The 27,633-nt window shown below is 40.5% G+C and overlaps 1 protein-coding gene across 11 annotated transcripts in view; it reads left to right on the top strand.

Moving 5' to 3' along the window:
- Nucleotides 1-27,633, top strand: part of FN1 (fibronectin 1) — a 62,396-nt gene that overhangs the window by 1,466 nt on the left and 33,297 nt on the right. For all 11 annotated transcript variants that reach the window (XM_018559955.1, XM_018559953.1, XM_018559956.1 and 8 more), the window contains exons 2-14: nt 7,092-7,220; nt 7,994-8,131; nt 9,399-9,530; nt 10,630-10,767; nt 13,376-13,522; nt 15,134-15,310; nt 15,407-15,586; nt 15,797-15,973; nt 16,559-16,711; nt 18,121-18,249; nt 21,508-21,648; nt 23,839-23,960; nt 25,459-25,633. In XM_018559955.1, coding sequence (XP_018415457.1) covers nt 7,092-7,220; nt 7,994-8,131; nt 9,399-9,530; nt 10,630-10,767; nt 13,376-13,522; nt 15,134-15,310; nt 15,407-15,586; nt 15,797-15,973; nt 16,559-16,711; nt 18,121-18,249; nt 21,508-21,648; nt 23,839-23,960; nt 25,459-25,633 — 1,938 coding nt within the window. The remainder of the gene's footprint in view (nt 1-7,091; nt 7,221-7,993; nt 8,132-9,398; nt 9,531-10,629; nt 10,768-13,375; nt 13,523-15,133; nt 15,311-15,406; nt 15,587-15,796; nt 15,974-16,558; nt 16,712-18,120; nt 18,250-21,507; nt 21,649-23,838; nt 23,961-25,458; nt 25,634-27,633) is intronic.

Raw genomic sequence — 27,633 nt, 5'->3', positions numbered from 1 at the left:
TATAATGCAGCATATAATAATTGTGTTGTCTGAGGGGGATTTTTTTAAAACTGGAGCAGCTGTCCATGATAACCATTCAGCTTCCCTAATTTTTTAAAACCTTAAATGAACAAACTGATGATAGAAGCTGGTTACTATGGACAACTGCCTGCTCCCCAGTTTTGATCCCCCCCTCTGTGTCTTCATCTAAAAGTAAACTATTCATTGTTCTTGGTTATGTAAGATGACATTACTTTCCTAGTGTTTTCTCTAGCATTGCTGTAAAGAAATTTATTACTTGTCTGATCCCTGCACTGTAATGTTATAAGGGCTATGTATAAAAGAAAAGGAAAATGTGGAAGAAGTGAGTTGTTTCCCATGGTGACCAGTCACATTACATCTTTTATTCCTGGGAAATGGAACAAAGACTGTTTTGGTCGCCATTTGCAACTCTTCTCTTCCTTTTTACATGTTTCTATCTCATGTCTTCTGTTTAGCTGTCTCTTGGAACAATGACCCATCAACCAGGAAAAGTTTCTTACAAGGAACTTGCTTTTGTCAGGCGATTTACTGCTACATGATTCCATTAGCACACCCATCTCCTGAGGAGGTTAGCTCCAGATGTGTTACACCCAGATTAGTATGAAATGACCTTGTCTGTAATATTTGTTACACTATAGAATAATAAAGGAATATTTGTAGCATTCTGCACTTTAATATTGAAAACTTCAAGAAAAAAAAAAGGGCCATGGACTATAGCAACCCGTCAAGTTGAAGCTTTCACTGTCTAACCTCGGCAGTCCAGCTATGGTGAAAAGACAAATCCCATCATGTCTCTGCCTCTGGGAGTCATGCCGGTGGCTGCCAATACATCAGGGACTTGTAGTCCCACAACAGTTAGAGTGCCAATGTTGCCTACTCCTGGTTCAGCCTGTACTGGCATGACTAGTGTTTTCATAAAGCACACCCGTAGTGCCAAGCCCAGTGAGGATGTTCGTGTGTACAGGTTAATAAAACAAGGAACCACATACAGTTAGAATGGGCATTTTGTCTTATATCGTAGGTCTCTTATGTTGTCTGTCCATTCAGCTATGTCTGTCTGTTTTTTAGGAGGACCTGATTGGAAGCCCAATGTAACTCTGTAGGCAGCTGGATGTAAATGGATGTACTCCTGTTTACATCCGATTCCCCTAGACTCCATTTAGGTCTGGGGGGAAAAAAAAGGAAAGTTCCGTTTTGGCAGACCTGATCTTGTCCACTTACATCTGAGTGCCCATAGACCCAACATAGGTCCAGTTCAGTTTTTCGATGAAGGAAAAAAAACACTGAACAGACATGGATGTCACAAAATTGAAATTCATTCAGTTTTGCTTTGAATCCATGCATAGATGCCCTGCTGATCAGAATGGATGGCGCCAATGTGAAGGGGCCTTAAATTGCCAGTTGGCTAGATAATTATATTGCTTAAAGCCCAACTCTAGCCAAAACTCTTCCAAAACTTTTTAGGAAGGGTTAGAACCTGTTTGTTTTATGTCTATATCTCCTTTGCGATGTGCCCCCCATTACTTCTTGTTCAGATGATATAGGGTCAAACGGCAGATGTTGCTGGGTAATTCTTTCCAATGGAGACCTGGCCAAAATATACTTGAGTTTGAAGGGTGTGGTAAGATTAGAAAGCCTGGCATGTTTTTATTGTTACTTGTATTTTGCTATTCCAATGGCCCCCCCTAATGCCCCCCATCTTCTCCTAGTGTCACATGGTAGATCTCCCCAGTGGAATCGCCATAGTTAAATCCTTTCTGAAGTTATAATTCTTACTAGTCTTGTTCAAAGCTTTTAAAGAATATTTGCAGGGGCTCAACTTTAATTTTTAATAATACATTTTTAGATTAGGTTTATTGTGTTAACAGTGTCTTAGGGAGTGGCACTGTTCTGTATGCTTCCAAATCCCTTTGTTTATCATTATCTTTATGGGGTGTTTTGTTCTGCTGTATAATAACATAACTGGCTAGAAATAGATTTCAGCTACTAATGCATGCCTTTATCAGTCCAGCACAGAATAATTTTTGTATCCCATGTGGTTTTTGTGTCATAACAGACACCAATGGGCTGTTCTGGCAGTCATTTGATATCCAAGATGTTTGATCTGTAGCCATGCTGAATAGATTGTATACTGTAAAATATGTAATGATATGCCAAAAAAAAGCATAAATTATAGGGTTTCTATTATGCTTCCTCTTGTAACTCTAGCAGTCTTCGAAATACAAAAGTATCCCTGAAGGAAATTGGGTTACCAGAGGGAAAGGAGGAACAGAAGGCTGTAGGCTACAAAAATCCTAGAAATCCATTACGTGTTTTGTTAATGGGCGTAGAAAACAATGGGTGTGAGGTTGCCAGCAGTGTTAAACATAAGATGCTTTTTCTTCTGTCCTGTCATTTGCCCTATATAGCCTCTGGCTATCTAAAGTGCAATACTTATAGCACCTTTTGGCACTTTACACACCAGGCTTAAATGTAATTACAAGGCAAGTGTGAATTCAGGGAAAAAGTCTTTGTTCTTCACCCATCCCCTTCCAAGCTCCTTAACTTGTTTGGGGTAATGAACACATAAATGCCTCAAACGCCTTTAAGATTTTGTGATACAAAAGTGACGTTTTACTTTTGTCTTTTTTATAGTCTCTGTGGCTCCAGGTGGATCACTACATCTCCTTCAATATGCAGTCAAGAAGTATGGAGACTGCCATTTGCTTGTGTCTCATTCTGTAAATACTAGTTCCCTGGCTGTTATGCCGATCCAGGAGCTTTAATACATTTTAGGCCACTAACTTGGAGTAAGTAGGCAGACTAGGAGTTCTGACTTCTGGTCTGCCTGCTTGTTCCAGTTGAATGTCTCAAAGTATTGTATCTATAGGCAGCCAGGCAATAAGCATTTTAAAGAGTCCAATTGTATCCTCTATTTATTTCTCAGTACAAGTTTCCTTTTAAGGGATCTACAGATGAACATTTGCCTTCAGAGTCCATTTAGAAGAGTTTGTATGGCAGTCCCTCAATGACCTAGGCTTGGTCTGCTTGGGCAAAGTTGATTGACCTGCATGGATCTTCCTGACCAATTTCTGTATGCTCAGTGATATAAGCTTTGCTCCCATTAAGAACAAACATACAAATGTGTATGCTTGTGTAAAGATCGTGCAGAAGCATGATCATGCAGCTATATCGGTTGGCAACTAATGGCTATAAGTGGCTGTAGGCTCCAGAAGTTTAGAACATGCACTGGCGGTGGATCAACCACTGTCATTAAGGGCCGGTTCACACCACAGTACGTTGCAGTGTGATCACCCGAAATGCAGGCACATTAGTGGTTGCGTTCCGGTCCAGTGCGATCTGCAAAAATACTGCAAGCACTATCAAACCAGAGGCCAAATGCACTGGAACGTGGACTTTGTGGTGTGAACCGGCCCTGAAGCATGTGCACATGGACGATTCATCTACATTTAATGTTTGGTAAATGTCAGATTGCCTCCATTGTCTCCATTATAAATATGCCTCTAAGTAAATAGAACCATCCAATTTACTAAACATATATTGCCTCCAACATAAAGCAGAGGAAACCAATAAGAGTATATAAAAGTATATTGCATAAAAATAGTGTCCAATCTAATAGAAGACATTGCAGAACTTTATACAAAATGTTGCATAAAAATATGTTCTAGCCTATACAAACGTGTATTTTTGTTTCTTATAAGTTTATTACAATATTTAGGTGGATAACCAAATCTGTTGCACAATAGGTTGACTACAGTGTCATGCTAGCCAGTCCAGTCTTGCCACATGTAGCCATCTTCAAGCTTCTCCTATACAGACCATTTTATATATGTGTTGGTACCTTGTATAGGTGTTGGTTCATTTATGTAGGGAAATTCTCCTCTATCCAGTAAGTGTTGTTCAGTAATGACTAGAATGCAAAATCAATTGCACAGTGAATACAAATGCTTATGTACACGGCATTGCAAAGCATGTGTGAGCCATGACTTGTGGTTCCTGGGATGTCTGGCCTTGCTCAACACTTGAGTATGACTTTCCTGCCCTCTTACATACATGTGCATATCAAAAGCTTTCAGAATGCAGTTTATCTATACTCCAGTAGAGCAAGACTCCGTGATGTTTCTTGCAGATTCTACTGTATATTGGTTTTAATGCATGTGTTTTGGTCTATGTTGCCAGACGATTTAAGTGCGCATTTCAGTTGCACTTAACTGTTGGCAACAGTTATGCTGATAAAGGTGTTAAACTACTCGCATGCATGAGATGTGTTGCTTGATTTAGCCATTTGTCTCGTGTCTTCGGTGCAAGCAGACCCTGTGGGAGACTGGTTGTATTGTTCCCCTAGAAATCATCTGTCTGTGGTGTTTCTTGCCAGCTTCTTTGTCCACCATAGGCATGAGCCTGAGCATTTGTTTATGCCTGAATCTTGACAGCAAGGCCTCTACTACTAAAGCTAGATCATGTTTGCGCATCCAACTATCATCTGAGGTCTGTGACCAGCCTTTTCATTTTATATACTGCATCTGTTTTCACCTTTTTTGCATTTCAGTAATTCAATATTTCCTTGTCGGATATAAATATTCATAAAGGGGTAAACGCTTTTTTTTAATTGGTTAAACAGGGGCTCTCTGCTACTCGTTTAAAGGCAAGTTGAGTTAATTGGAAAATCATCTGAAATACTCTAGTGAAATATGATAAATTGTTTGTTTTACATGGGCTATTGACCTCAGTCCAGGAGTTTTATATAGGGTCTGTAGTCTACGGAAGCCCCCCTCCCCAACCCCCTTTTAGGTCTGGCTTTTACCTGACAATGAGTCCCTGCAGGCATTTGTCCTTTTCTTCCCAGGTTTACTGGGAAATCCATGCTTGGTACTTTTAAAAATCTTGTTTAATGTAGAAAACTCCCAGAAGCTGTGACATAGTTTTGTGTATTTGTTTTTGCCATGTCTTTTTCTAGAGCGGTAGTGACTTTTTGCAGCTGGCATTTGTAGATGTTTGACAATGAATGTATATTGCAGTTCACCTTTTATTTGGGCTATAATTTTGCATGATTGTTCCAATATTGGGGATATTCTATACTTTTTAATATTTACTAGGCAAATATAGCATTGTGTTACCACAAGAATGATAACCATTGGTTACCATGAGAATGATTTGTGGCAACTTTAGCTACTTGACCATATGGCGTCATTACTGTTACAACTAGTGAGAAGTACAGACTGGTAATAGAATGCAGATGTTTTATCCTGAGCGAAGGTAAGCCCTGCCAGAATAAAATGCACCATTTAAAGAGATTCATGCTAGCACAGTTGACATTGGTAAGAGATCACTTAATTCTGGGGCCCAAGGGCATAGGGTCAGTTAGTTTAATGTATTTAAATGTACAGAGATCAGGTAGTAGTATTTCTCATATTGCACCACAAATTGAAAATATTACTCCTTTTTGCATTCATTCCCTCCAAGGGAAGTGTGAATTTTAGACCCTTTTTTGCCACGCACATAACATGCCAGTGAATAAGTCCGGGCATCTCCTTTTGTCGGACTAATTTAGAGACTGTCCATAGATATAACTGCTACCCAAATTTTAGGCAGATTGGTTGGCAGTCTTAGGTCTGTTGGCAGTCCTATGTCTGTAGCCTATCTTCTACGTCAGCATAAACATTCATGCTGGTGTCCCAGCATAAATGTTTATGCACCAAACTCTCCTGGTTGTTGAATCATGCATGCATAGCTGTTATCTATGGTATGTGGCTACCTTAAATATAAGACCGCATTCTTAAAGGAAAACAATTGGGAGAGTCAAAGGCACTCTTCCCAATAGTATAAACAAGTCAGCTCTGTAGATCAAGAAGTGAGTGATCACAAACCATAGATCACTCAGCTCATGACTTCTCCCTGCTTAGAATGGTGACTGACGGTCACTGCTCTCTGCAGGAATCCCCCCTCTGTTCCTCCAGTGCTCATTGGAGGGACAGATGGGAGGGGGCAGGCACAGCTGGCTCTGGCTCTAGAGAGGCAGGACCAGCTGTCAATCAGGCAGCGTTGTGGATCCTAACAATATTGTCAGGATCTTTCCTGACTGCCTCATGGCTCTGCGCTGTCACCATATAGCGGGCAGTAGCCCACTAGCTACAGACTCTGGGTCATGTCCTCCTGTGACCCAAAAAGAGAACTAAAGTCAAAATAAAGGTTTGGCCATAGTTCTTTTTTAATCTAATACTAATCAGTATAGCTACGCAAGAGCAATAATTTTGTGTATTAGCCCATATCTATCTAAATATTTTTGTTTGCTGCAAGGATTTATATTGGGTAATGCGAGTTACTGCACACTATTTTCTTTAATGAGCAAGACCAGTTCAGGCTTCTGTGTAAAGTGCAGTAATCCATCTTTTCTTGTTCTTGCTGTTCTAAACCCGTGAAATCTGCCTGCTATGGTTTTTGGAACTTGCTCGGCGTTCTAGGGAATCTGTGCATATATATAAATATGTAGGCTTCCATTGCTGACACTGTTCAAATAACTTTAGTTCTCCATTAAGCTAATATAAATGTGCAGATAAGGAGTTCCAACTTATTTTGAGTTCCTTTTACAGCATACTTGTTCTGTTAGATTTACAAAATATTTAAGCCAAAGACCTACAGATAAGTAGCTAAGATTGGCAACGACAGCCTATATCCTGCATCTTCTAAAGGTACATTGGCAGATAGAGGGTAATGGGTCATGGAATGTGAGCCCATATGCATTAAAATTGTGTTGCAACTAACATTGCCTAACAACTGGAATCTATCAGTTCTGGAAGACTTATCTTTTTTATATTTTAGTGACTTTGTTCATAACGGGCTCCAGCTCTCATTAATTGAGCACTATAGACAAAATTAAAAGTTTAGCTTCAATGAATATAAAGATGCTAATGGTCATCCTGAATAGGTGTGTGTATGAACTAATCTGTGTGAGCTCTGGACATTAGCAGTCATCAAGTCATGCAGTGTTTGGCTTGCTTTTATAAATGTGCTAGAATAAACATTCTGCAGATCTTTAGTTATAGTAACTAAATCCCAATTGATCTCAACAGGAGGCTGCTTTGACAATGGAAAAACCTATAATATTGGGCAGCAATGGGAAAGGATTTATTTGGGCAATACACTGGTCTGTACCTGCTATGGTGGAATCAGAGGCTTCAACTGTGAAAGTAAACCTGAGGGTGGGTATACCTGCAGTGCTTTTGTTCTAAAATGGAGGATGATGCCTTGAGTAAAAGGGGCTTTTATTCTATTTTAAAAATGAGTGGGCGTCAAAGAATGTCAGGGAGCTTTCTTATATCTTAAGTTTTATTCCGTTTTCATCTTGTCTACAATTACAATAAATCCAAAAAAGCTACAATTGGGGGTACCAATGTTCAGTCAGTTCTGGGTTGAGGATTAAATGCATATAGGGAGGGACCACCAGACCTTAAATGTGTACTATGATTACATGTTGGCATCACTGCCTATTTTGTAAAGCCTGGTATATTATACCATTCCTCATACCTCCAGGAGACACAAGCTTATAAATATAGCCAGGCATCAATTACAAAACCTTGGGGTTCCTTACTCTAAAAACGAGTACCAACATTTGTGCTGGTTGCTTAACTTCAAAAGAGAGTACCGAGACAAATTGAAAAATGTGTTTCTCTACCTTTTTTTTAGAGGAATGCTGTGGTGTTGTTTTTTTTTGGGGGGGGGGGGGCGGTTCTCCCTGATACTAACCTTTCTGACAAGTGATAGTTGGTTGCTCTTATTGACTGTCCACTTCATGGCTGATTTCAGTTAGAATGTTGTATCTGTAGCTCCTGGACAGTTTAGGACAGTTAAACACCACTATATTCTTTACAACTGACCCCTTTTAGGAAGCGCTGACAAAAAAATAAAAATAAAACATGAACTGCTCTTCTAAATAAATATTCATCCAATAAACTACTTTTAAAACCTTGAACAGCTGAAGAAACATGTTTTGACAAGTACACGGGCGCCACTTATCGGGTTGGGGAAACTTACGAGCGACCTAAAGATGGCATGATCTGGGACTGTACCTGCGTTGGAGCTGGAAGAGGACGCATCAGCTGCACCATCGCAAGTAATGGCTAATGTTAATATTGTGTGTAATATAATTATCTGCACTCTGTATATTCTATGATTGTGAGAAAATTCCAGCATCACCATCAAATTGGGTCCTATTGTACAGGCAAAGACACAAAGGTGTTAATGAGCCAGTTGAAGGTGTGAAACCAGATGTTGCTTACCGAAGGTTAGTTTTTCTAAAGTAGATCAGGTTATATAACTTTTTTCCCTATGTAAAAGAAAGGGTGACATTCCAAACATTGGACAGATTGTTAATCAGCCCCAAGTTTTGATAGACATGCGGAAGAGTGACGGCAGGAGACTAACTGATCCTTTGAGTTTGCCCCTTTTTTTTTTTTGTTTTGTTTTTTCTAATTTTGTCTGACACTACCTCAGCTGGAAGTCTACACTAAGCAGCAACTTCCCCTTTCGATGAACTCTAGAAAGTATTTTTCTCGCTATTTAAAATATTGCTCTCCTGAATATTTTTCAAACCCTTAAGCTATCTTAGGTTTTAGTCATGTTTCCCCTTTCCTTTCTTTCCCCCAGAATGTACTGACCTTTCAATATGTTTGTTGGTGGTTTTTCCACTTGTTCTATCTTATCTTTTTGTAATTGAGATCTCCAGAACTGGACACATTATTCTAAATGAGGTCTATATAGGGGAATCACAACCTTGTATCTCTTGCTGGTGATTCATCTAGTGATGCACCCCAGAATTCCCCACTGCCAGGCCAAATTGCTCATTTTGCAATTCTGAAATAAGCACCCCCAAATCTTTTTCCTCTGTTTTGACCAATATTGTGCCCACACTATTGTCCTCTGCCATAGGATTCCTTTGCCCAAAGACACATTGGTGAAAGCAGTGGAAAAAGTGCAGTTCAATCTTCCAGCAATTAAAAAACCCACTCAAGGTTACAAACTCCCCCAGGCATTAATACACACCCTTATTGCACATCTGTGTGTCATCAGCATAAATACGTACTTTGCCCAACAAATCTTCATTAAAGGTGTACAAAATATTTAATTTCATGTGCCTTGCACATGGTAGACTGCACCCTTCTTTGACCCGTTCATTTATTTAGCTTATTTTTTTACGTTTTGGCCCATTTGATTTGCATACATTTTCGCATCTGAAATAACAGTTAACTTAACTCTTGAATGACAGGATCTTCGGATTATTGTGCCATTTAACATGTTTGAGGTTTTTTTTCCGAGATTGGGACTGGGATGTGAGAGCAACCTAGATATGGATTCATTAGTTGTTTTTCTTTTCCCTGCAGATCGCTGCCATGAGGGTGGACAATCCTATAAGATTGGTGACACTTGGCGTAGGCCCCATGAAACTGGCGGTTATATGTTGGAGTGTGTATGCCTTGGTAATAGCAAAGGAGAATGGACCTGCAAGCCTGTGGGTAGGTGCTTCCAAAGTATAGCCTGTGTGCTGTAGCTAGCATTATTTTATTTGCATCCTGTTTTTACAGGGATCCTTTATCAGCCTTGTTCAGTTAAGAGTTCTTGCTCCTAAATGAGAATAGTATTCACAATTAGCTGAAGGCAGACCAGTACAAAATGTTAAAGGGTGTATGGCTTGTTTGATCTTGCTTGGCAATATCTTTATCATTTTTCTGTATTAACATGATTATTTTGTTTTAAATAATTTGAAATTTTTATATAAAACAAAATAAAGTACACAACCGTACAAACTGTGCAACTTGCTGGAATCCACCAGAAATAGGGGAACTCCCCTCAGTTGGCTCACATGCTAGAATCATAGCCGTAGATAGACTAAGCAAAAAGGGAAGGCGTGGTCTGCAGGCAGCTCAAGAGCTGCCTCAAATCAATGAAGGAGCAGATTAGCAGGCAGTCATTGAACGCCGGTATATGTTCGCTCACCTCCCGATCTACTGAGCCAACCCGTCGCAGTCTCATTGTCACAGGTCGGCTAGAACTATGAGGTGAGTGAAAAGAACTCGCCTCATAGTTCTCCTACACAAACGAACATTAGGATTCAGAATCTACCGCTGAGTTTGGGTCTTCAATCCAAACATCCTACACCTTATTAAATTTAGTGGGGCAGCCTATATAATGGTAAGTATCCTGATTTATAAAGGCAAATTTTCATTCACCAATTTCCTCCAAAACTTAATAGACGGGGTAGGTTTCTTCCAAAACGTTGCTATTGCTTTACCGGCATAGAAAAGAAGTAAGCTGAGAAGAGTGTGTTCGGCATTAATAGGAGCCAACTCCTGTACCAGTCCCATTATGCACAATTTTTGTGATCAAGTGGAATTGAGATGTAACCAGAAGTACATATTCCGCTATCTTCTGCCAATAGGAAGCAATGAATAGGCAAGTCCAAGATATGTGAAAAAGATCTCCCGTAGAACATTGACCTCACCAGCAGGTTGAGACAACCTTGTGGTTTATACAAAATATATGTGCTGCTAAGTTTTTAGAGACAGAGCTCCTATTATTTATGGACGTTATCCCATCTTTTTTTCTTTCTCATAGCGGAGAGATGTTATGATAACACAGCTGGTACATCCTATGTGGTTGGACAAACCTGGGAAAAGCCTTACCAGGGATGGATGATGGTGGATTGTACATGTCTGGGAGAAGGCAGTGGACGCATCACATGTACATCTAGAAGTAAGTTCTGCTTGCAGTACATGTACTTGATGGTTATTTTACTCTTTGCCGCCTATATTTTGCTGTACTTTTATATCATTTTAGGACAGGTAAACAAATATGTAGAAATTTAGTATTTATTGGAAAAGAGTAAGTGTGTAGCCACAAAGGTGTGTTCTCTAATTGTGGCTAATACTGCTGAACAGTGGTGACTGATGCAAGCAAAAACAAATCTGGTCTGTCTTGTTTCAGTAGCTTTTATTGAGTAAAAATATGAATTATACAAGCACAGAAAAGGTAGGTCACTGTATTACACAAAGGGAGAGTAACCCAGTGATGGCTAGTTTGAGTATGAGAATATAGGAATTTCTTCAGCTACAGAGGAGAATCTGATTAGTCTGACAAGAATGCAAATGTGTTAATATTGGCACTTCACGAAAGCATAACCTATGCACAATTTTAATTACCAATCAACATTTGCTAATTTTTAGAATTTGTTTTATTTCTACTTCAATAAAGGGTTTGGATCTGCTAAATCTACAGTATGCAGGCTATATCCTCATTAGAATAAAAAAATAAGGAAGAACACTGTACTTGGTTTTAACAGTTGAAAAGGAGCACATGCAGGTGATAACCACTCATAAGATAAAGTTTACCACTATCTCTTGGCCAAAACATGCACGATCTGTTCATGAACTCTTAGGATGGCTATAAATGACCTGATCCGATGGGCTCTTTAGAGCTAGAAGGCAACAAGTACTTCCAATGTCAGCCAATCCTTCCCTTTTAAATAAAGGGGGAAACCGGGTGGTAAGCACCCATGTTTCTCATATGACTCTCCAAATGGATGACCATCCACAAAAAAAAGCTTCAGCAATAAAGATGAGGTGTCTTCCAGAGAGTTTTGGGGCCAGCCTTTAAACTGCCAACCTCTCCCGGATCACCTTCACTGCATGAAAAGACAAATGATGCCATAGCAATTTTAAATTATTAATTTCTTCAGTATTTTTCATTACTGTGTCTTGTATCCATTCACATGAGCCATAACCTGCATTTATTCTTTTAGCTCATGATATGTTTGCTTCAAAACATAAATTTACAGTAAGAAATTGCACTAAAGTGGAATTGTTTTCCCCACATGAATGTTTAAATTATTGAAACCCTCCTATTTCTCATGAATCTCGCTTTCTAATAATTGTAGACTTCGAAAACTGAGGCTTTTATATTTCAGGTTTTGCTATATGGCCTGGCAGACACTGGCAGGCTAGCTGCTTAGAAACAAGTTTAGAAACAAGGTAGATCATGACATATAATTTCTATTGAAGCTTATTGAAGTCATTGCATTACTGAACTCCTTTTTGGATTCCTCAACATGTTTGTAAGGGAGCATGACTGTGCACATAGCCTCAACTGAAATGTGGTAAAATGCATTTTATTGAGTCGTATACCGTTTGGTAACAATTTACACTGCGTATTGTTTCGTTGGAATTTAAATGACTTTCTAATTTAGTACAGTCGCATAGATTTGACTGTTGCTTCTGTACATATGGTCATGGGGGAGCTGTCTACCCCATTACTTGTTCTAAAGTATTTTCCAGAGTTGTAGATGAAAGAAAAATTTTTTGGCTGTTTTACAAATATTTGACTGCCTCAAGAATTTACAGCATGCCGACTGAGGATTACTGTCATACACAAATGACAGTTTTATTAAAATTTATCCTAATTCCCTAATTCTAAACAGAACGGTAAAGGCCTGTTGTCTATAGGCTGCCACAGGAGAATGGCAAAGGATTCAAGAGCTGCCTGCTTTCGATGCTGTCTTGGAACCACAAGTTCAAATATTAAAGGAGATTTCAAGGGGCCAGCACCATGTTGCATATTAAGAACAAGCCTTGTGAAATAGATAAAAAGGCTTTTTTTTATGCTCAAATATTCTTTTAAAAATGCTGCATGTCCCTTCCTCTTCTGAGGAGCAGTTTCTGCTTTTTTTTTCTTCTATTTGTGCCTCCCGGGTCATCTCCCACAATGTCTTTCATCATACCCAGCTAGGCTTCAGGCTGTAGGAGAGGCTGGTAAAGTAGAGGTGTGTGCGGGATATTGGGGAGGAGGGTTGGAGCTTTGAGAGGGTAGTGATGGGGGAAAAAAAGTGCACTAGTTTCTGAGCAGTGTTTCTGCATGTGAAAACAGTAGAATATATTGGAATTCAGAATGAAATGTAGACACGCGTGTACAGGAAAGGAAGTAAATGGGTTTCCTAACACCTGTTTAAACGTATTTATGGGCATAGAAATGTAAAGCTACAGGGTGATGGCTGTTAAAGAGAAGTAGAAACATATATAACATTTCTTTTGTCTGTCTTTAGTAATGCTTTAACTCTCAATGTATAAGAGAACTTGTAGCAGCATAATTATAAAGTAGTAAATGTGATATTTACCCCTACTTAGTTCCAACTGCTTATGTTTTTCCTTGTAAAGAAAATGCGCTTATTATACTTGTTAGTGGAGGGGGTTTTTTTTTTCTTCAGCATGCTTCCTAAAAATTAAACTTGTCGGTTTTTATAGGACCGATTTGTAGGTCTTACTTTAGGAATTATTTAAGTGATTTATTTATCCATTTTTAAAAAATACAGACCGCTGTAATGACCAGGACACGAGGACCTCTTACCGGATTGGAGATACCTGGAGCAAGACTGATGCCAGAGGGAACTTGCTGCAGTGTATCTGTACAGGGAATGGGCGTGGCGAGTGGAAGTGTGAGAGGCATTCTTCTGCAAGTGGTGAGTTCTGGCAGGCTCAGTGATATAATAATAGTTTTATCTTTTTAAATCTAATATAATAATCAGAACAAATGAAATGTCAGTAGTAGTAGTAGTAGCAAATGTTCACATGGAGGGATTATTTTAATATTTAGATCTAGAATTGTAACACACAGATTTCTCACAGGTTACTAAAACTGTATAGAGGCAAAGGCAAAGTGGATGTTCTAAAGTGATAACCAGCCAGTAGTTTTGTATGCGATACTGGTTACAGCTATGCTTATTTGTCTATGTAATATTGGAAAGGTGGGCATCTACTAGAAATTGCATAAATACAGTTATTTCTAATCTAATCTGTACCCATTTTATTTTTTTTGGTAGCCCACTGCAAGGGTTAAGAATTTTGTTTTCCCGGAGCTCTTACGTTTTCAGTGCATTTTAATACATTGCATAATACTATACTGCCTTGTGGTGGTTTGATTTTGTTTGTTTTTTTTAAAGTGTATTTTTGCTTACAAATCTTATATTTTCAATCTGGGTAAATGGTACAGTATAACTTTCCTCGCAGGCGCTGTGGAAATTTTGGATGATACCATCCTTGATAGATGTAGCTTTTTGTTTCTCCTTTGGTGAAAGCCAACATCTTTACTATAGTTGAATTGTAAAGGCATATTTCAAACAGTTGTCCAACATTTTCCTATAAAGGAAATACAAAGACTACCAATAGCCTCTGCTTTTTTTTTTCATTCAGATATGACAGTCTTGCTTATGACTGCCCTGCTTCTCAAAGCCTTGTTGTTACAGGCCAAAACACAACTGGTATTCCCAGTCCCATCAAAAACAAGCTTTTCTCACTTTAGACAGCAGTGGATGCATAATCATGCCAATTATATTATAGCCAAGTGCCCTATACCATCCCCCTTGCCCGCCCATATTGTCCCACACTCCCTGGCTCTTCAGGTCTTTCTACCTAGCTCCCTTCAGGTGATTCATGCTGTCCATGAGTAACAGCTGCTTCATTGCTCCCTAGCTGCTGTTAAAGGCATTACCAACAGTATTAAAGGAGAACTATGAGATGAGTGATTTCCACTCACCTCATAGTTCTAGCCGACCTGTGACAATGAGACTGTCACAGGTCGGCTCAGTAGATCGGGACGTGAGCGAACACATACCAGGTTCGCTAACCTCTCGATCCTGTCACGGCTCTCTGCTGTGACAGGGGGAGGGGCTGGATTCCCCTCTCCCCGCTCCGATCTGCCAGCGCTGACTGCGGACAGAACGGACGGTGGAGGGGGCTCATACAGCTGGCTCTGCCTCTAGACAGGCAGAGCCAGCTGGGCGGATCCCGTCAGCTAAGTCGGGATCTGCTCCGGCATCTCAGTATACCGTGAGCTGTAGCTCAGGGTAACGGGAGGACACTAGTTTGTGTACTCCCGTTACCCTAAGGAGAACTATGGGGAAAAACACTGACCCCAAAGTTCTCCTTTTTAAGAAAAAAAAGGACAGCTGTACGATTCCTGCCTTTTGCAATTATTCTTGGATGCCATCAGCAGGTTTCTGATTTGACTTCTTGTGCAGAGTTTTTCTTCTAATATGGACCTATTCACTGTGCATTTTCTTTCCTAAATGTAGAAGTTGGCCTTGGAACTGGTGCACAAATAAATATCTACCCGGCTGCAAGAGATATTGAGCACTGTGTGGCTGACAGTTCAGTCCTCTATACCGTTGGCATGAAATGGCTGAAAAGTCAGGGAAGTCAGCAAATGCTCTGCACCTGTCTGGGCAATGGAGTCAGCTGTGAGGAAAGTGGTAAGTCCTGCAGCTTCTTGGGAGGGAAAAGAAATTTTATTCAAATTACTTTGCTTTTTTTTTTTTAATGCAATGGTTTTTATATTGTTTAAACAGTTGCAGTCGGGACTTATGGGGGCAATTCCAACAGTGACCCATGCGTCTTCCCTTTCATCCATGATGGCAAAACCTACTACTTTTGTACAACAGAGGGTCGCCAAGATGGAAAACTCTGGTGCTCAACCACCACCAACTATGATGAGGAAAAGAAGTATTCTTTCTGTACTGAGCAGCATGGTAAGGCTTGCATGCATTAGAAGTTTATACAAGACTGTAAACATTTTTTTTATTGTAACCCCAGTAATTTATTATCAGCTGTATAGTCCAGGACACATTTCAGGGTGTAGAAGTTATTCTTAGAAAGATAAAAATGGGATTCTTTAATGAAGACATTTTGTTGTAGTAATTTAAAAGCAGAATTATTTATTTCTTTATTTATTTTTTAAGCACTGGTTCAGACACGGGGTGGTAATTCCAATGGAGCTCTCTGCCACTTCCCATTCTTGTATAACAACCGTAATTACACAGACTGCACATCAGAGGGCCGCCGTGACAATATGAAGTGGTGCGGCACTACCTTGAACTATGATGTGGACCAGAAATTTGGCTTCTGTCCCATGGCAGGTGAGATACTTTCATAATCGGAAAAACACTTTATAGATTTGAATGTAGCCTGGTTTCTGTTTAAATGTTTACTTTTTTTTCAATTTTTCTGTGTACTGTAGTCATTGTGTTTTCTGTTTTTAATTGCTATGTGCACGTGGATATCTTTCTACTCCCTAGTAACCACAATTAAGTTCTTCTCCTTCCCCTTCTCATAAATGTGGGGTGCCCCCCCCCCCCCCCCCCTCTGTTTTTCTTTTTTTTTTTTCCCCCTCCCCTAAAATGGGGGGGCCCCCCCCCCCCCCTTCTCAGTTCTTCTTTTAGCTGTTTCACTATGTTGCAATCTACTAAAAAAAGATGCAAAATTGTTTTAGATATGGACTAATAATTAACATTGGGTCTTTAAACTGACTACAATGTTAGAAAAAGTGGTACTTTTAAAAGTGGGGAGCAGTAATGTGAATAAAAGGTGGTACTGTATTTTCTTTTATGCTTTAAGGACAATCCCACAATGCAGAAAGAAATGCATGTAGGAATATGCTATGAGCACACATTCTAATCTGAATTTCCATATATCAGTTTGGTAAATAGTAGTTTCTCTTCTAGCTCAGGAAGAAATTTGCACAACAAATGAGGGTGTCATGTACCGTGTTGGTGATCAGTGGGACAAAACGCATGATCAAGGTCACATGATGAGGTGTACTTGTGTTGGCAATGGCCGTGGTGAATGGAACTGCATTGCCTATTCCCAGCTCAAGGGTAAATCTATTTTGTATTTATATTTGTTGTGTGAGAATCTGAATTTAATTGTTTGCCTTGACGTAATGTACACACCTTTTTTCAGATGAGACATTTTGATATCTAGCATTGGTAACCTGTTGGGGGGAGTGATTCTTTTAGTTAAAATACTTGTACCATTTGAGGATTTTACACGGTCTATTCATTCTTTGTCCTGTGCTTTTGGTTACTACCCTCACTCACACATTCTATCCATGCAGGGGTCAAGGTGGTCACCAGGCTGCTCTCCTGATTTTGGGCTACAATTGGGTCTTCCTCCATTACACGGAGGGAAATTGGCAGTTTGCATAAGACCACCTGGAAGGTGATAAGAATGTTTGCTTTCAGTTCACCTTACAGGAAGTGACGAGGACACTGCATTTCCGGCAAGAGCAACAGATGTTTCTGTACTTGCTGAAAATGTTGATCTGAAACATATAAAGTAATGCAGCCACCACATCTCACAAGCTCTGGTACGCTGCAAAATCTTGTCCTTGGATTTGGGTATTGTTTAAAGCCTCCGCATGAAAACCAGGTGATTATTTTCAGAGGGATGGCACATATTGTGCTCATACACAGGGTTGTTATCAATCACATTGTGTTGATTTATTCTACCCTTTTTAGTGTTCACTCAGATGCCTGGTGAGTGAGGTGGTATCATTTTGATATACCTGCATCTTCCCTTTACAGTCATTGTCCACATACTTGGCTCAGGAGCTAAGCGCTCTAATACAGTCGTATACATACGTTATGAGAGCTCGTTTTAAAAAAATTTTTTTTATTACATGTGTTTTAGGTTTTGGTATTAAGTTTGAAGACTGATTTGATGTTTCTGCCTTTTACAATCAATAGGCATGGGCCATCTCTTCTGGTCTATGACTCTTTAAATCTTTAAATCTATCCAAATCTAACAGTGTTAAATTGGCATCTTGTTCTCCCTTTTTATTTTTATGTGTACCTGCACTGAAAGCTTTGATTCGGCATCTGCCAACTTGTGCATTTTGTAAATGGTGCAGTGAGGGATAGGCTCTCCTGTTTCAAATAACTCGGATGTTTGTCAGGAACATTTTAGATTTTTGTCTTGATAACATTTTGCATAAACACCCCATGTTGCCAGTTTGCACTTTTTGATGTAGAGAAAAACAAGCAATATTGGCCATGTACTTAATGGCTTAAGTCTGATGTAAAGTAATTTTGATTGACATCTATATTTGCCAAGAAATCTTTAGATAATATAGAAATCCTGCATGATGACACCCCACACGCACTTCTCTCTTGCCAAGCAGAATTCTTAAAGGACGTGCTCTCTAAAACTTAATTAAAACTGTAAATTGCTTTTCAAAAGCTTGTAAAACCTAATGTCTGTTTTCTTATGCTTCCCTCTGGAACAGATCAGTGCATCGTGGATGGCGTTACTTATGATATAAATCACTCTTTCAACAAATATCATGAGGAGGGGCACTTGATGAACTGCACATGCTTTGGCCAGGGACGTGGCAGATGGAAGTGTGATGCTGTGGGTAAGTTAGTTATGAGCAAAGCTTAACATTGTAGAGTCAGGTGTACAAATTCTGCTGCTACACTTCACAACAATGTTTCTATCTACTTGGGGTTTGTACGTCTTTTTGAAGTGCAGTAGAGTTAGGTATATTATACATAAATAGCGGTCGCTGTTACTAGACAAAAAACAACTACCGTTCTACATCAGATAATTAACAAGATTGTGTGTGTGTGTGTGTATATTTTTATATATAGCGTTGTAAACTGAAAGTGAAATATGGTTGTAATGAGTTATGTATTATATCTCATTATCACTTTTGTATGTTCCATGTGGTGTCCATTGTGTTTTTGTACTTTTAGAATATTGGGGAGTTCTGCAGTTTTAACAGTGCAGAAGTTGCCTTGAGAACTTAACACAGATAATATGCTGCCTATGTGGACCACATGGCCATGCCAGAAGGCAATTGGTTCTCTCTGCTTTGCCTCCTTTTCCAGCATTATTCTAGGATTTCCCAGCCCCCCCACATATTAGTTTGATTACATTATAGTGACTTTGAAGAGTTTAACTTTGTTTTTTGATTCAAAAAGAGGCTAAAAACCACCCCCTGCCAGCAGACTGTATGGGCTGGTAAAAGGAAACCATGCATCTCATGAGCTTGATAAAGGGGTACCCTTGAGGCCCTGAAAGCACTTGTACTGAATGGCAATGTGTCAATAAACTGACTTTTGCTGAAATACTTTTGGTGTGCTGGTGACATTTACTTTACACTCTTGTACTATACACGGTGCCGTCCATGGTCGCTACAAGCACCCACCTGCTGTTGCAGGGCTTCCATTGTTCCGGTAAGGAGTGCAGCTGGTTTTCTATTTTATTTTTTCAGATGACTGTTGGTCACGTATATTTCCCACATGGCGGCTCATAAATTGTTTGTTCTTTTTATCAAGCATCTTCTTATCCAGTATTATGCTCTTCCTCCACAGTAGCAACAGTCTAAAAAAATTAAGGTGGTGTGGCCCTGTACTAGCAGGGGTGGATGAGGGCAAAGTGTAGGACAACCTCTAATCTGTTTATTTAATCAGTTGATGAACTCTGCATTTCTATCTGTTTTCCTTGGCTAGCATTCAATAGGCTGAGGTCTCTCCGGGCACAGTCCAAAAAGACAACTAAAAGCTGTACACATGAACTTGGTTGTTTCTAGGTAGACAAAGAATGTTCTTTAGTGGACTGGAAAAGTATCCCATAGGTCCTCTTCCTATCAGGCAAATGTAAAGTACATTCATTGATCCAAGAGAACCCTGGAGACTCTGCTATAGGGCTTCCCCTTCCACAAATTCCATTGGGCTCTAATCTTTTTACCACACAGGCCAAATCCTGCTGCTTGGCATGTATTCTAGTAAAAATGTCAGGGACTTCTGAAATCCATCATACTATAACATGTCTGTCAATTCTGTTAACTTTATACAGGCTTGCTTAACACATCAGCCATTTATCATAGATACGACTTCAGGTTCTGAGGTCTCGGTTAATAATGTGCATGTATGTGGTCCTGTCACTCTGCTGTATTGCTAATCGGCATGTTTTTATTTTGAAATGCTTTGTTAGATATTCGTGAACAATGTGCATGTACAATATGACCATCTCGCTATCACTTTGCGATCCATTTTTTATCGATTTAATACCCTAGGTTCAGAAACATTAGGTCAGGGTACAGTGTTTCCCCCGAAAATAAGACACTGTCTTATATTTTTTTTGCCTTTAAAAAAACACTAGGTCTTATTTTTGGGGTAGGTGTTATTTTTAATGTACAACAATCCACACTTATTCATGTACAACAGTCTACATGTACAAAAATATGGTGATCAGGGGTGCCGTACCTTTCCAAGAGCAATTTGCTAACCAATCGCTGGCCAGAATGAGCGAAGCGCACTTTCACTATCGCTTCCTCACAGGCGGAGTGCATTTGGTATCACTCCGCCTGTGACGGGACCCGGCGCTATAGATGAGGCATAGGCTTATGTGGCTCGACTCCCTCCGGTGCCGCCTTGCTCCCTCTAGCGCTGGCTTCGTTGGCACTGCTGATTCTCCCCTGCCTCTCCCGCGGCTCTTCAAGTTCCCCCTTATGCCACCACCGGCCCTGGGAATGGTCACAACTGGGTCTTATTTTTATAGCCACATGGGCTGCTCCTGAGGACAAAGGTAGACAGTATACATTTCAGTACATAGCAATTAAAATGCTTGTATGGTCTTGGTTGGTGGTTGAATGGTACATCTGTGGTAACATATTTTACCTATGTTTTTAAGAATAACAACGTGTGAAATGGGGTTTGAAATCTTAAAAGGGAACAAACTTCTTTGGGTGCAAGAACAGATTCCAATTATATCCCCATCTGCAGCAGTTTTAATGCAGCAAACAAATAGGTTCTACAGAGTTGTGGTTGATCACACTCGGAGTTTTTAGACTGTTCACTTTGCAAAGGGAATGTTCCTCTCGCTTCATGAATGAGGTGGGGTTTTTTAATTTTTTTTATTCTTGCATGTGATCAGGGCTGTAGCTACCATGAGGCGAGTGAGGCACTCGCCTCGGGCAGCTGAGGGGGCGCAGCCAGGGCCGGCCTGGCTGTGACCCCTAGCCTCTGTTGCCATGGGAGCACAGGCTCAAACCGCTGCGGCTCAGCAGGGAGAAGAGGGGTGGCACAGGATCCAGCTTCTCCTCGGATCCCTGCTGCTCTTCCCGCCTGTATGGGCAGAGGCAGCAGTGATCCGATAAGAAATGGAGCGCTGCATCCAGGGGGCGTTGGGTGGAGGAGAGAGCCGTCCACTCAGGACAGCCTAGCGGTGAGGAGAGAGCCGCTCGGCCAGCATCTGACAGCCGGCGGCTCTTTCTCTCCTCACTACTTGGCCACCCTGAAGTGACAGCGCTCCCTCCTCCTCCTCCCTTCCATCCCGGAGGCGGGGCCCATGATGTCACATGATGCCGCGCATGTGCAGTGTCTGGTGACATCACACGTCTGTTGGGGGGCATAATTTTCTGTTCTTGCCTCGGGCACAAAAGGGGCTAGCTATGGCTCTGCATGTGATTTATGTATTTGCCAAGTGACCACATTCCCTTGCAAAGATTGTTTACTTGTAGGTAAGACTACTGGCCAGTAGTCTTGCCTATAAAATTATTATTTTTTTCCAGTTTTCCTTGCCTGTTAATCATTTTATTTATATGTATAGCACAGTTTTTTTTATGCTAGTTTGTTTAATCCCATTTTTTTTTTTTTTTATATTTCAGATCAGTGCCAGGAAACTGAATCACAAAAATTCTTCCAAATTGGTGACTCCTGGGAGAAGGTTGCAAATGGTGTTAGTTACCAGTGTTACTGCTATGGAAAAGGGATTGGCGAATGGCACTGCCAACCTCGTTCCTACCCAGGTAATATAGTTTCATTATTTTGGAGAATTCTGTTTCACATGAATATTTTTCTTACTCTCTGGATATAGTAGATGTTTTATCCAGTAAAATGGGCAAGTAGGCTTCATGCACTAAAGCATGAAGCCTACTTTTATGACTTGAGTTAAATGACTTGAGTTAAAACTGTCTCTGCAATGAAGGATGAAGGTCAGGTTATTGTCCTTCTCTGACCAATAGTGCAATCGCCAATGCTTCCAGGAACCATTGAACTTTTTAGCTGCCCACATGTCAACTCTGCTGCAATAAGTAAACTATTAATGTGGTCTTTCAACACAGCAGTGATGCTGGCTACAAACAGCCTTCACCTAATTGCACATTCTGGTCACTTCACTTTTAAAATAAGGTGGATTTTGCTAAACCTAGAGCAGAGAAGTCTGCTTCCATGTGTGAAATGATCCCTTTGTTTAGCCAGCCTTGTATTGGATATTATCCCGCTCTTTAAAATTTTGCTATGTCGGGTATTTTAAAGGAACTATGAGGAGTGAAAATCACTCACCCTCATAGTTCGAGCCGACGTGTGACAATGAAACTGTCACACATGGGCTCAATAGATCTGGAAGTGAGCGAACACATACCGTCGCTCGCTCACTTCTCGACCCTGTCCCTGCAGAGAGCCATGACTGTCACTCGCGGCTCTCTGCAGGGATTCCCCCCTCTGTCCGATCCTCCAGCGCTGACTGATGGGGAGGGGGCGGTACAGCTGGCTCTGCCTCTGGGTAGGCAGAGCCAGCTGTCAATCACGCAGCTGGGTGGATCTCTACAGTAATGCCGGGATCCGTCCCGGCTGCGGCGGTCTCGGTATACTGCGAGCTATAGCTCGCGGTATATTGAGCTTTGGGTCACGGGAGGATGCTAGTTTGTGTCCTCCCGTGACCCTTAGGAGAACTTTGGGGAAAAGCACTGACCCCCCCCATTGTTCTCCTTTTTTAAAGTACTCCGATGCACTTAACATTGAGTATTGTATCTTGCTTTCCCTTTCGTCCTCCAGAACAGCTTGCGAGAGGCTCCATCCCTTTTATTAGGAAACGCGTCACCCTCAGTTTCAAAAGCCCGCCTCTCTCCTAGCTCCTCAGTTTTTTTCGTGTTTCCTCCGTCAGGGGGGAGCATGTCACCGGAACGGCGAGGGGGCCTCTCTATGGAGATGTGTACCGCTCGGTCTTTTCATGGGTCCTTCCAAGCCAGTACCTTGGTATGGGGATTTCACATTGTTACCTTTTTATATGGGCCGCTGGTGCGCTCCACTTGCCGCTGTTGATTCCGCACCAGGTCCTCCTTTTTCAGTGCCCTAGAAGGGCCAGTACCGGAACTGCGCTACCCCCTTGGCTGAGCCCTCGGACCGGAGGGCTAGTAGTCGGGTGCCGCTGCTCTGGGGGTTCCGGGAGTTACTCCATGGCCGGATCGGAGGACCGATTGGGCCACGGTGCGGGTGACACACTTCGGGCGCTGCATAGCCAGGTGCGTGTAATGACTTGCCACCTGGCTTTCTGATTAGCCGGGCAGCGTGTAAAGACTCGTCTGTCTTGTATGGATCTGTAACCGGAATTGTGAATATAAGTCCATGTATGTTGGTCTAAGATATTACAGAGTGATGCATAAAATTTGTTGAAATTTGGCAGTCATCTGCTGTTTTTAAGACTGTACACCTATAGAATATCTGCAGATTTTCTATGCTCAGATGGGAAAAAGGCAAGACAGATTCCTCCATCTATGCTAAACTTTGTGGCTAGAGGAATCTCCCACTGGTCCAAGCTCCAGTATCTTGTTAGTTGGCCTAGATTGGCTGTCCAAAATACCTTTAACAATCTGATTGGATGAAGGCATTGTTCAGGTATTTTAAGAGCCAGCATGGCCAACTAGCAAGATACTGAAGCTTGGCCCAGTGGGAGATTCCCTTATCCACACAGTTTAGCGTAGATGGAGGAATCTGTCTCGCCTTTTTCCATCTGACCATAGAAAATCTGCAGATAATCTAGAAGTGTATGGCAAGCTTTACCTGTATCCTTGGATGGCTACCTGGGGTATGTTCCCAAACAAAATATTTTTCAGCAACATCTTAAGTAGTCTGTGCTAAACAGTAAGGTCTGATGCATCTGAAATTTGTATGTGTCCACTTATATAAATGTAATTCTGTGAACTTTACTTCTGTAATAGCTGGATCTGGACCCGTCCAGGTAATCATCACTGAAAATGCTAACCACCCTAATTCGCACCCCATTCAATGGACCGCACCTCAGCAGTCGCACATCAAGCAATACGTCCTCCTCTGGAAACCTGTAAGTCCCCTCTTGCTTCCAAAATGCTATTTGATCACTGCTAATATTATATTGACTGTCCTAATGTTTACATCATGATGGCTCACTCAAAGGATTGTGAGAGCTTTAACAAAAAATGAATGTGATGAGGCTGCTTCATAAAACAGGAACATAAGATATCGGTGATCCCTAAACCAGCACCTGGTTAACTGCTCTTTTTGAAATAAAGACTCATCACTGGCAACGGAAAGCTCTTTAGTAAAAAAAATGATTCTCTATTCTGGCCTAATTTTTACCTTGATATTTTGATTATATTTAATGTATTCAGTTTTTGTATCATCTACCAGGGTTTGCCTGGTCTCATGTCTCATGTAGACTTTTAGTTCCTGAGTCTATATACCTGCCCCTAACTTTGAGTCCCACTCTATTATAAGTATGGAAAAGGATTGGTAAAAACAAAGTTTAAGTTTTCAGCGTACAATTGTGGAGAAGCTCTCTGTTGTGGATTTTTCTTTTCTTTACTCCGTTTACAATCTTAGCAAGGTCATAAAAAGTACAAGTGGTCTGAATCATCTTTGGCAACACACAAAAATGTAGATAATAGATTGATTAAAAATGGAATTCTTGGAAACCACTTTTTGGCATCTTCAAGTACTAGGATCTGTTTGCATATCCCTGTCTGGAGAGTTTGATAACGTAGCTTCTTGGCTGGAAGCTTTCTGCTTTTGTATTCAGAAAATCTCAATTGCTGTGGAAAAACAGACCACCCATCATTCTTACTTTGCTGGATTTATCTTTTTGTGATGCATCTCTTTGCATGGACTCCCTGCTGCAATAATTTTAGTATGATTGTTTGGCAGCCAAAATATAACACAGCAGGTGTTTGGCTGCACATTTTCCTGTCTTTGTTCCTCTTTTTTAATTTATGGAAAAGTGGCCTAGCATATTCTACAGTAAACTGAACACTACACTAAAAACCTCTGTCATTTGGGGTTTTACTGGGACCCTTTTTTTTGTTTCAAGATGTTGGGTGTAAGCGCTAAAAGGCTGCCACCCAAGCATGTTCTTTAACTTCAGGTTAGCCACCCATGGTTGTGGTCATAAACTCAGAAGTCTTTGTAGACCATGATAATAAACACAAATGATTAGTGAAGTCTAAAAGTAAGATAAGCAACATGTTTTCATAATTACTGTAAATGCTTCTGGTTTGCTGATGCATTTCTCGTAGGACTCGATAAATCCATAATTGTTTTAGCTCTTATCTTGATGGTGAATCGGGCTCATTAAGGGTGCATAATGAAAGCCTCCATGTTTGTGACAATGACTAACATTGAAACCTTTCCAACCATTCTACATTAAAAATGTAAGTTTATTGCTGACATTCAAGCTTTGCTTGCTCCAGTGGCACCCACAAATCCTTACCTTCTTGAGGCAGGGTCAATCTTTGTGATACTTGCATTTATACAAGTGTACCATTTAAATGTTTGGGTTTTGTTTGTTTTTTTGTTCTGTTCCCTAGAAAAACAAGCAAGTTGTTTGGAAAAAAGCCACCATTCCAGGACATCTGAATTCATATACAATTTCTGGTCTGAAGCCTGGAGTAATATATGAGGGACAGCTTGTAAGTGTCTTACAGTATGGACAGAAGGAAGTCACCCGATTTGAGTTCACAACCACCTCCACCACCTTGGGAAGTAAGTCCTTCTATGTTCGGTGTCAGCTCAATGCTGTTGAGACTATAGTAAGAGGATGTGAAAGTTTACTTTTAACGGCGTTACTTCATGGTTTGTTTAAATGCATTCTATGATGCAACGTATTTTTATTCTAGTGAAAGTATTTTACCTAATTTCACAAACCTGCAATCCCTTTGACTGAAGTGCTAGGGCCAGCACTAGAAACCAACTGGTTCTAATATACTGTATGCATATTAGGAGAAAAGAGTGATGACTCATCGCTGCAAGTCTAATCATTTGTCCAGTCAGCAGACTGCTGCAGTGTTCCTGACTTGGCTGTACTGATGGTGCAGTGGAGGAGTTTGAAGATCTGGCTTTGCTGTCTGGCAGGGATGTCTGGGTCATAAATAAGGTTCACATATGTATTGCAGGTGTTTTTATGTAGCTGCTTAGAATTCAGCTTTAAACCTTCTATTCTGTAAAGTGGAACACGAATGTATAATCACCCTTATGTACCACCACATAGCCTTTAGTAGCTTCTTGAGCACTCCAGGAGACCACACAGAGCTCTTGTATGACCTCCGGAAGAAAAATAGTGATGTTTCCTGCTCAGATACCTTGCTGGTGCTATAAAGCCCCTAGTCACTTTTAAAAACTAGATTACGCTAATTGAGCTTTTGCCTTTGACAGTTTGAGAAGAATTTTGTGATGGATGTGGACTGCAGTGTTTGAATTGCATCTTGTGGAGAAGTGTACACAATTTTTATTTAATTTTTAATGCATCATGCCACTAAATCGATATAAATGCATCTTGAACACATCCCAAACTGTCCACAAATGCAAGCCTTGTTCTCCTAAAAGCAAGAGTTTGACTTGCTGCTGACTTTGATGCCCTTGTAAACCTAAACTTTATAGGTGCAGGAGCAGTCATGTTTGCATTGAACATTCTGTTCTGAAGTTTGCTTGTTATAAGAATCCAGGGTTTCTAGGCTTATTCAAACATACAATTAGGCACCTAATGGCACCGTAGCACAGGCCTCGCAAATGACGACAATTTTTTGATTTGATATATTTTCAGTGAGCAGTGAGTACAAATGTTGTGCTAATCCTGTAACATTTCGTTTTTAAATTTAAGTGATTTTTGATTTGGCTTTTTATGCTTGAATATCACTGGATTTTCTATGCCATGCCTTTTTGGTACATGTATCAAACGTTTCTGTCCGCATCACTGCCGAACAGTTGTTGAAATAACATCAGTTAGGCACATACATAATCATTTTTAATCAGTTTAAGCAGACTGCTAGACTTGCACTTAAAATGGTTAATAACAATCCCTGTAGCACAAGTGAGCACAACCGGGAAGTATGATTGGCCCAATGTTCATATTTTGAATATGCTATGGTTGGATATGTGGGTTGAGCAGAAAGTTGTGGGGTTTTTTTTGTTTTAAGCGAAGTCAGATTTGGCAACTAGAGAAATTTTATATAATTTGTATCTTTATTTTTTTTAAATATGAGCATGGACATCATAAGAAAGATGACTGCAGTGTGCAGCTTGCAATGGCTATAAACAGAAAAGTAGCCATGTGATTAAACATTTAAGCTTTATTCCAGCCATAAAAATACTGTTGAAAAAATCCTATAGGTGATCAGAAACTATTTCAGCAAAATGTGTTTGACACTTCGCTGCAGTTATCAGGAAGGTTCAAGTGATTTAATGGCTTTCCAAAGAATTTTAGGTTTACTAATCTGTCTGGTTCCTTGCTTTGTAGATAGAAAGGCTACGCTTGCAGTACAGAACAAAGGAATAGCTCTCCACTGTTGTCAGTGGTGGGAGAAGAGTTGTGATTCAGGTGGCCGAAATATTTGCATTATCATCCTTGCCTTCACTAGAAAAAGCAAGAAGAGGTTTTATGGGCCTTCTTTCTACTTTTACAAACTCACTTTGTAAAAATATTTATTTGATTTATTTTGGTAGGGGAGTGAGGACTTTTTTTCTGGGGGAGGGTGTTTTTTTTCTCC

The sequence above is a fragment of the Nanorana parkeri genome, unplaced genomic scaffold, assembly GCF_000935625.1.
Source record: "Nanorana parkeri isolate BGI_ZX_2015 unplaced genomic scaffold, ASM93562v1 scaffold423, whole genome shotgun sequence".
Lineage (NCBI taxonomy): Eukaryota > Metazoa > Chordata > Amphibia > Anura > Dicroglossidae > Nanorana > Nanorana parkeri.
Note: the sequence above shows the minus strand (reverse complement) of the source record. Positions and strands in the feature narration are given on the sequence as shown.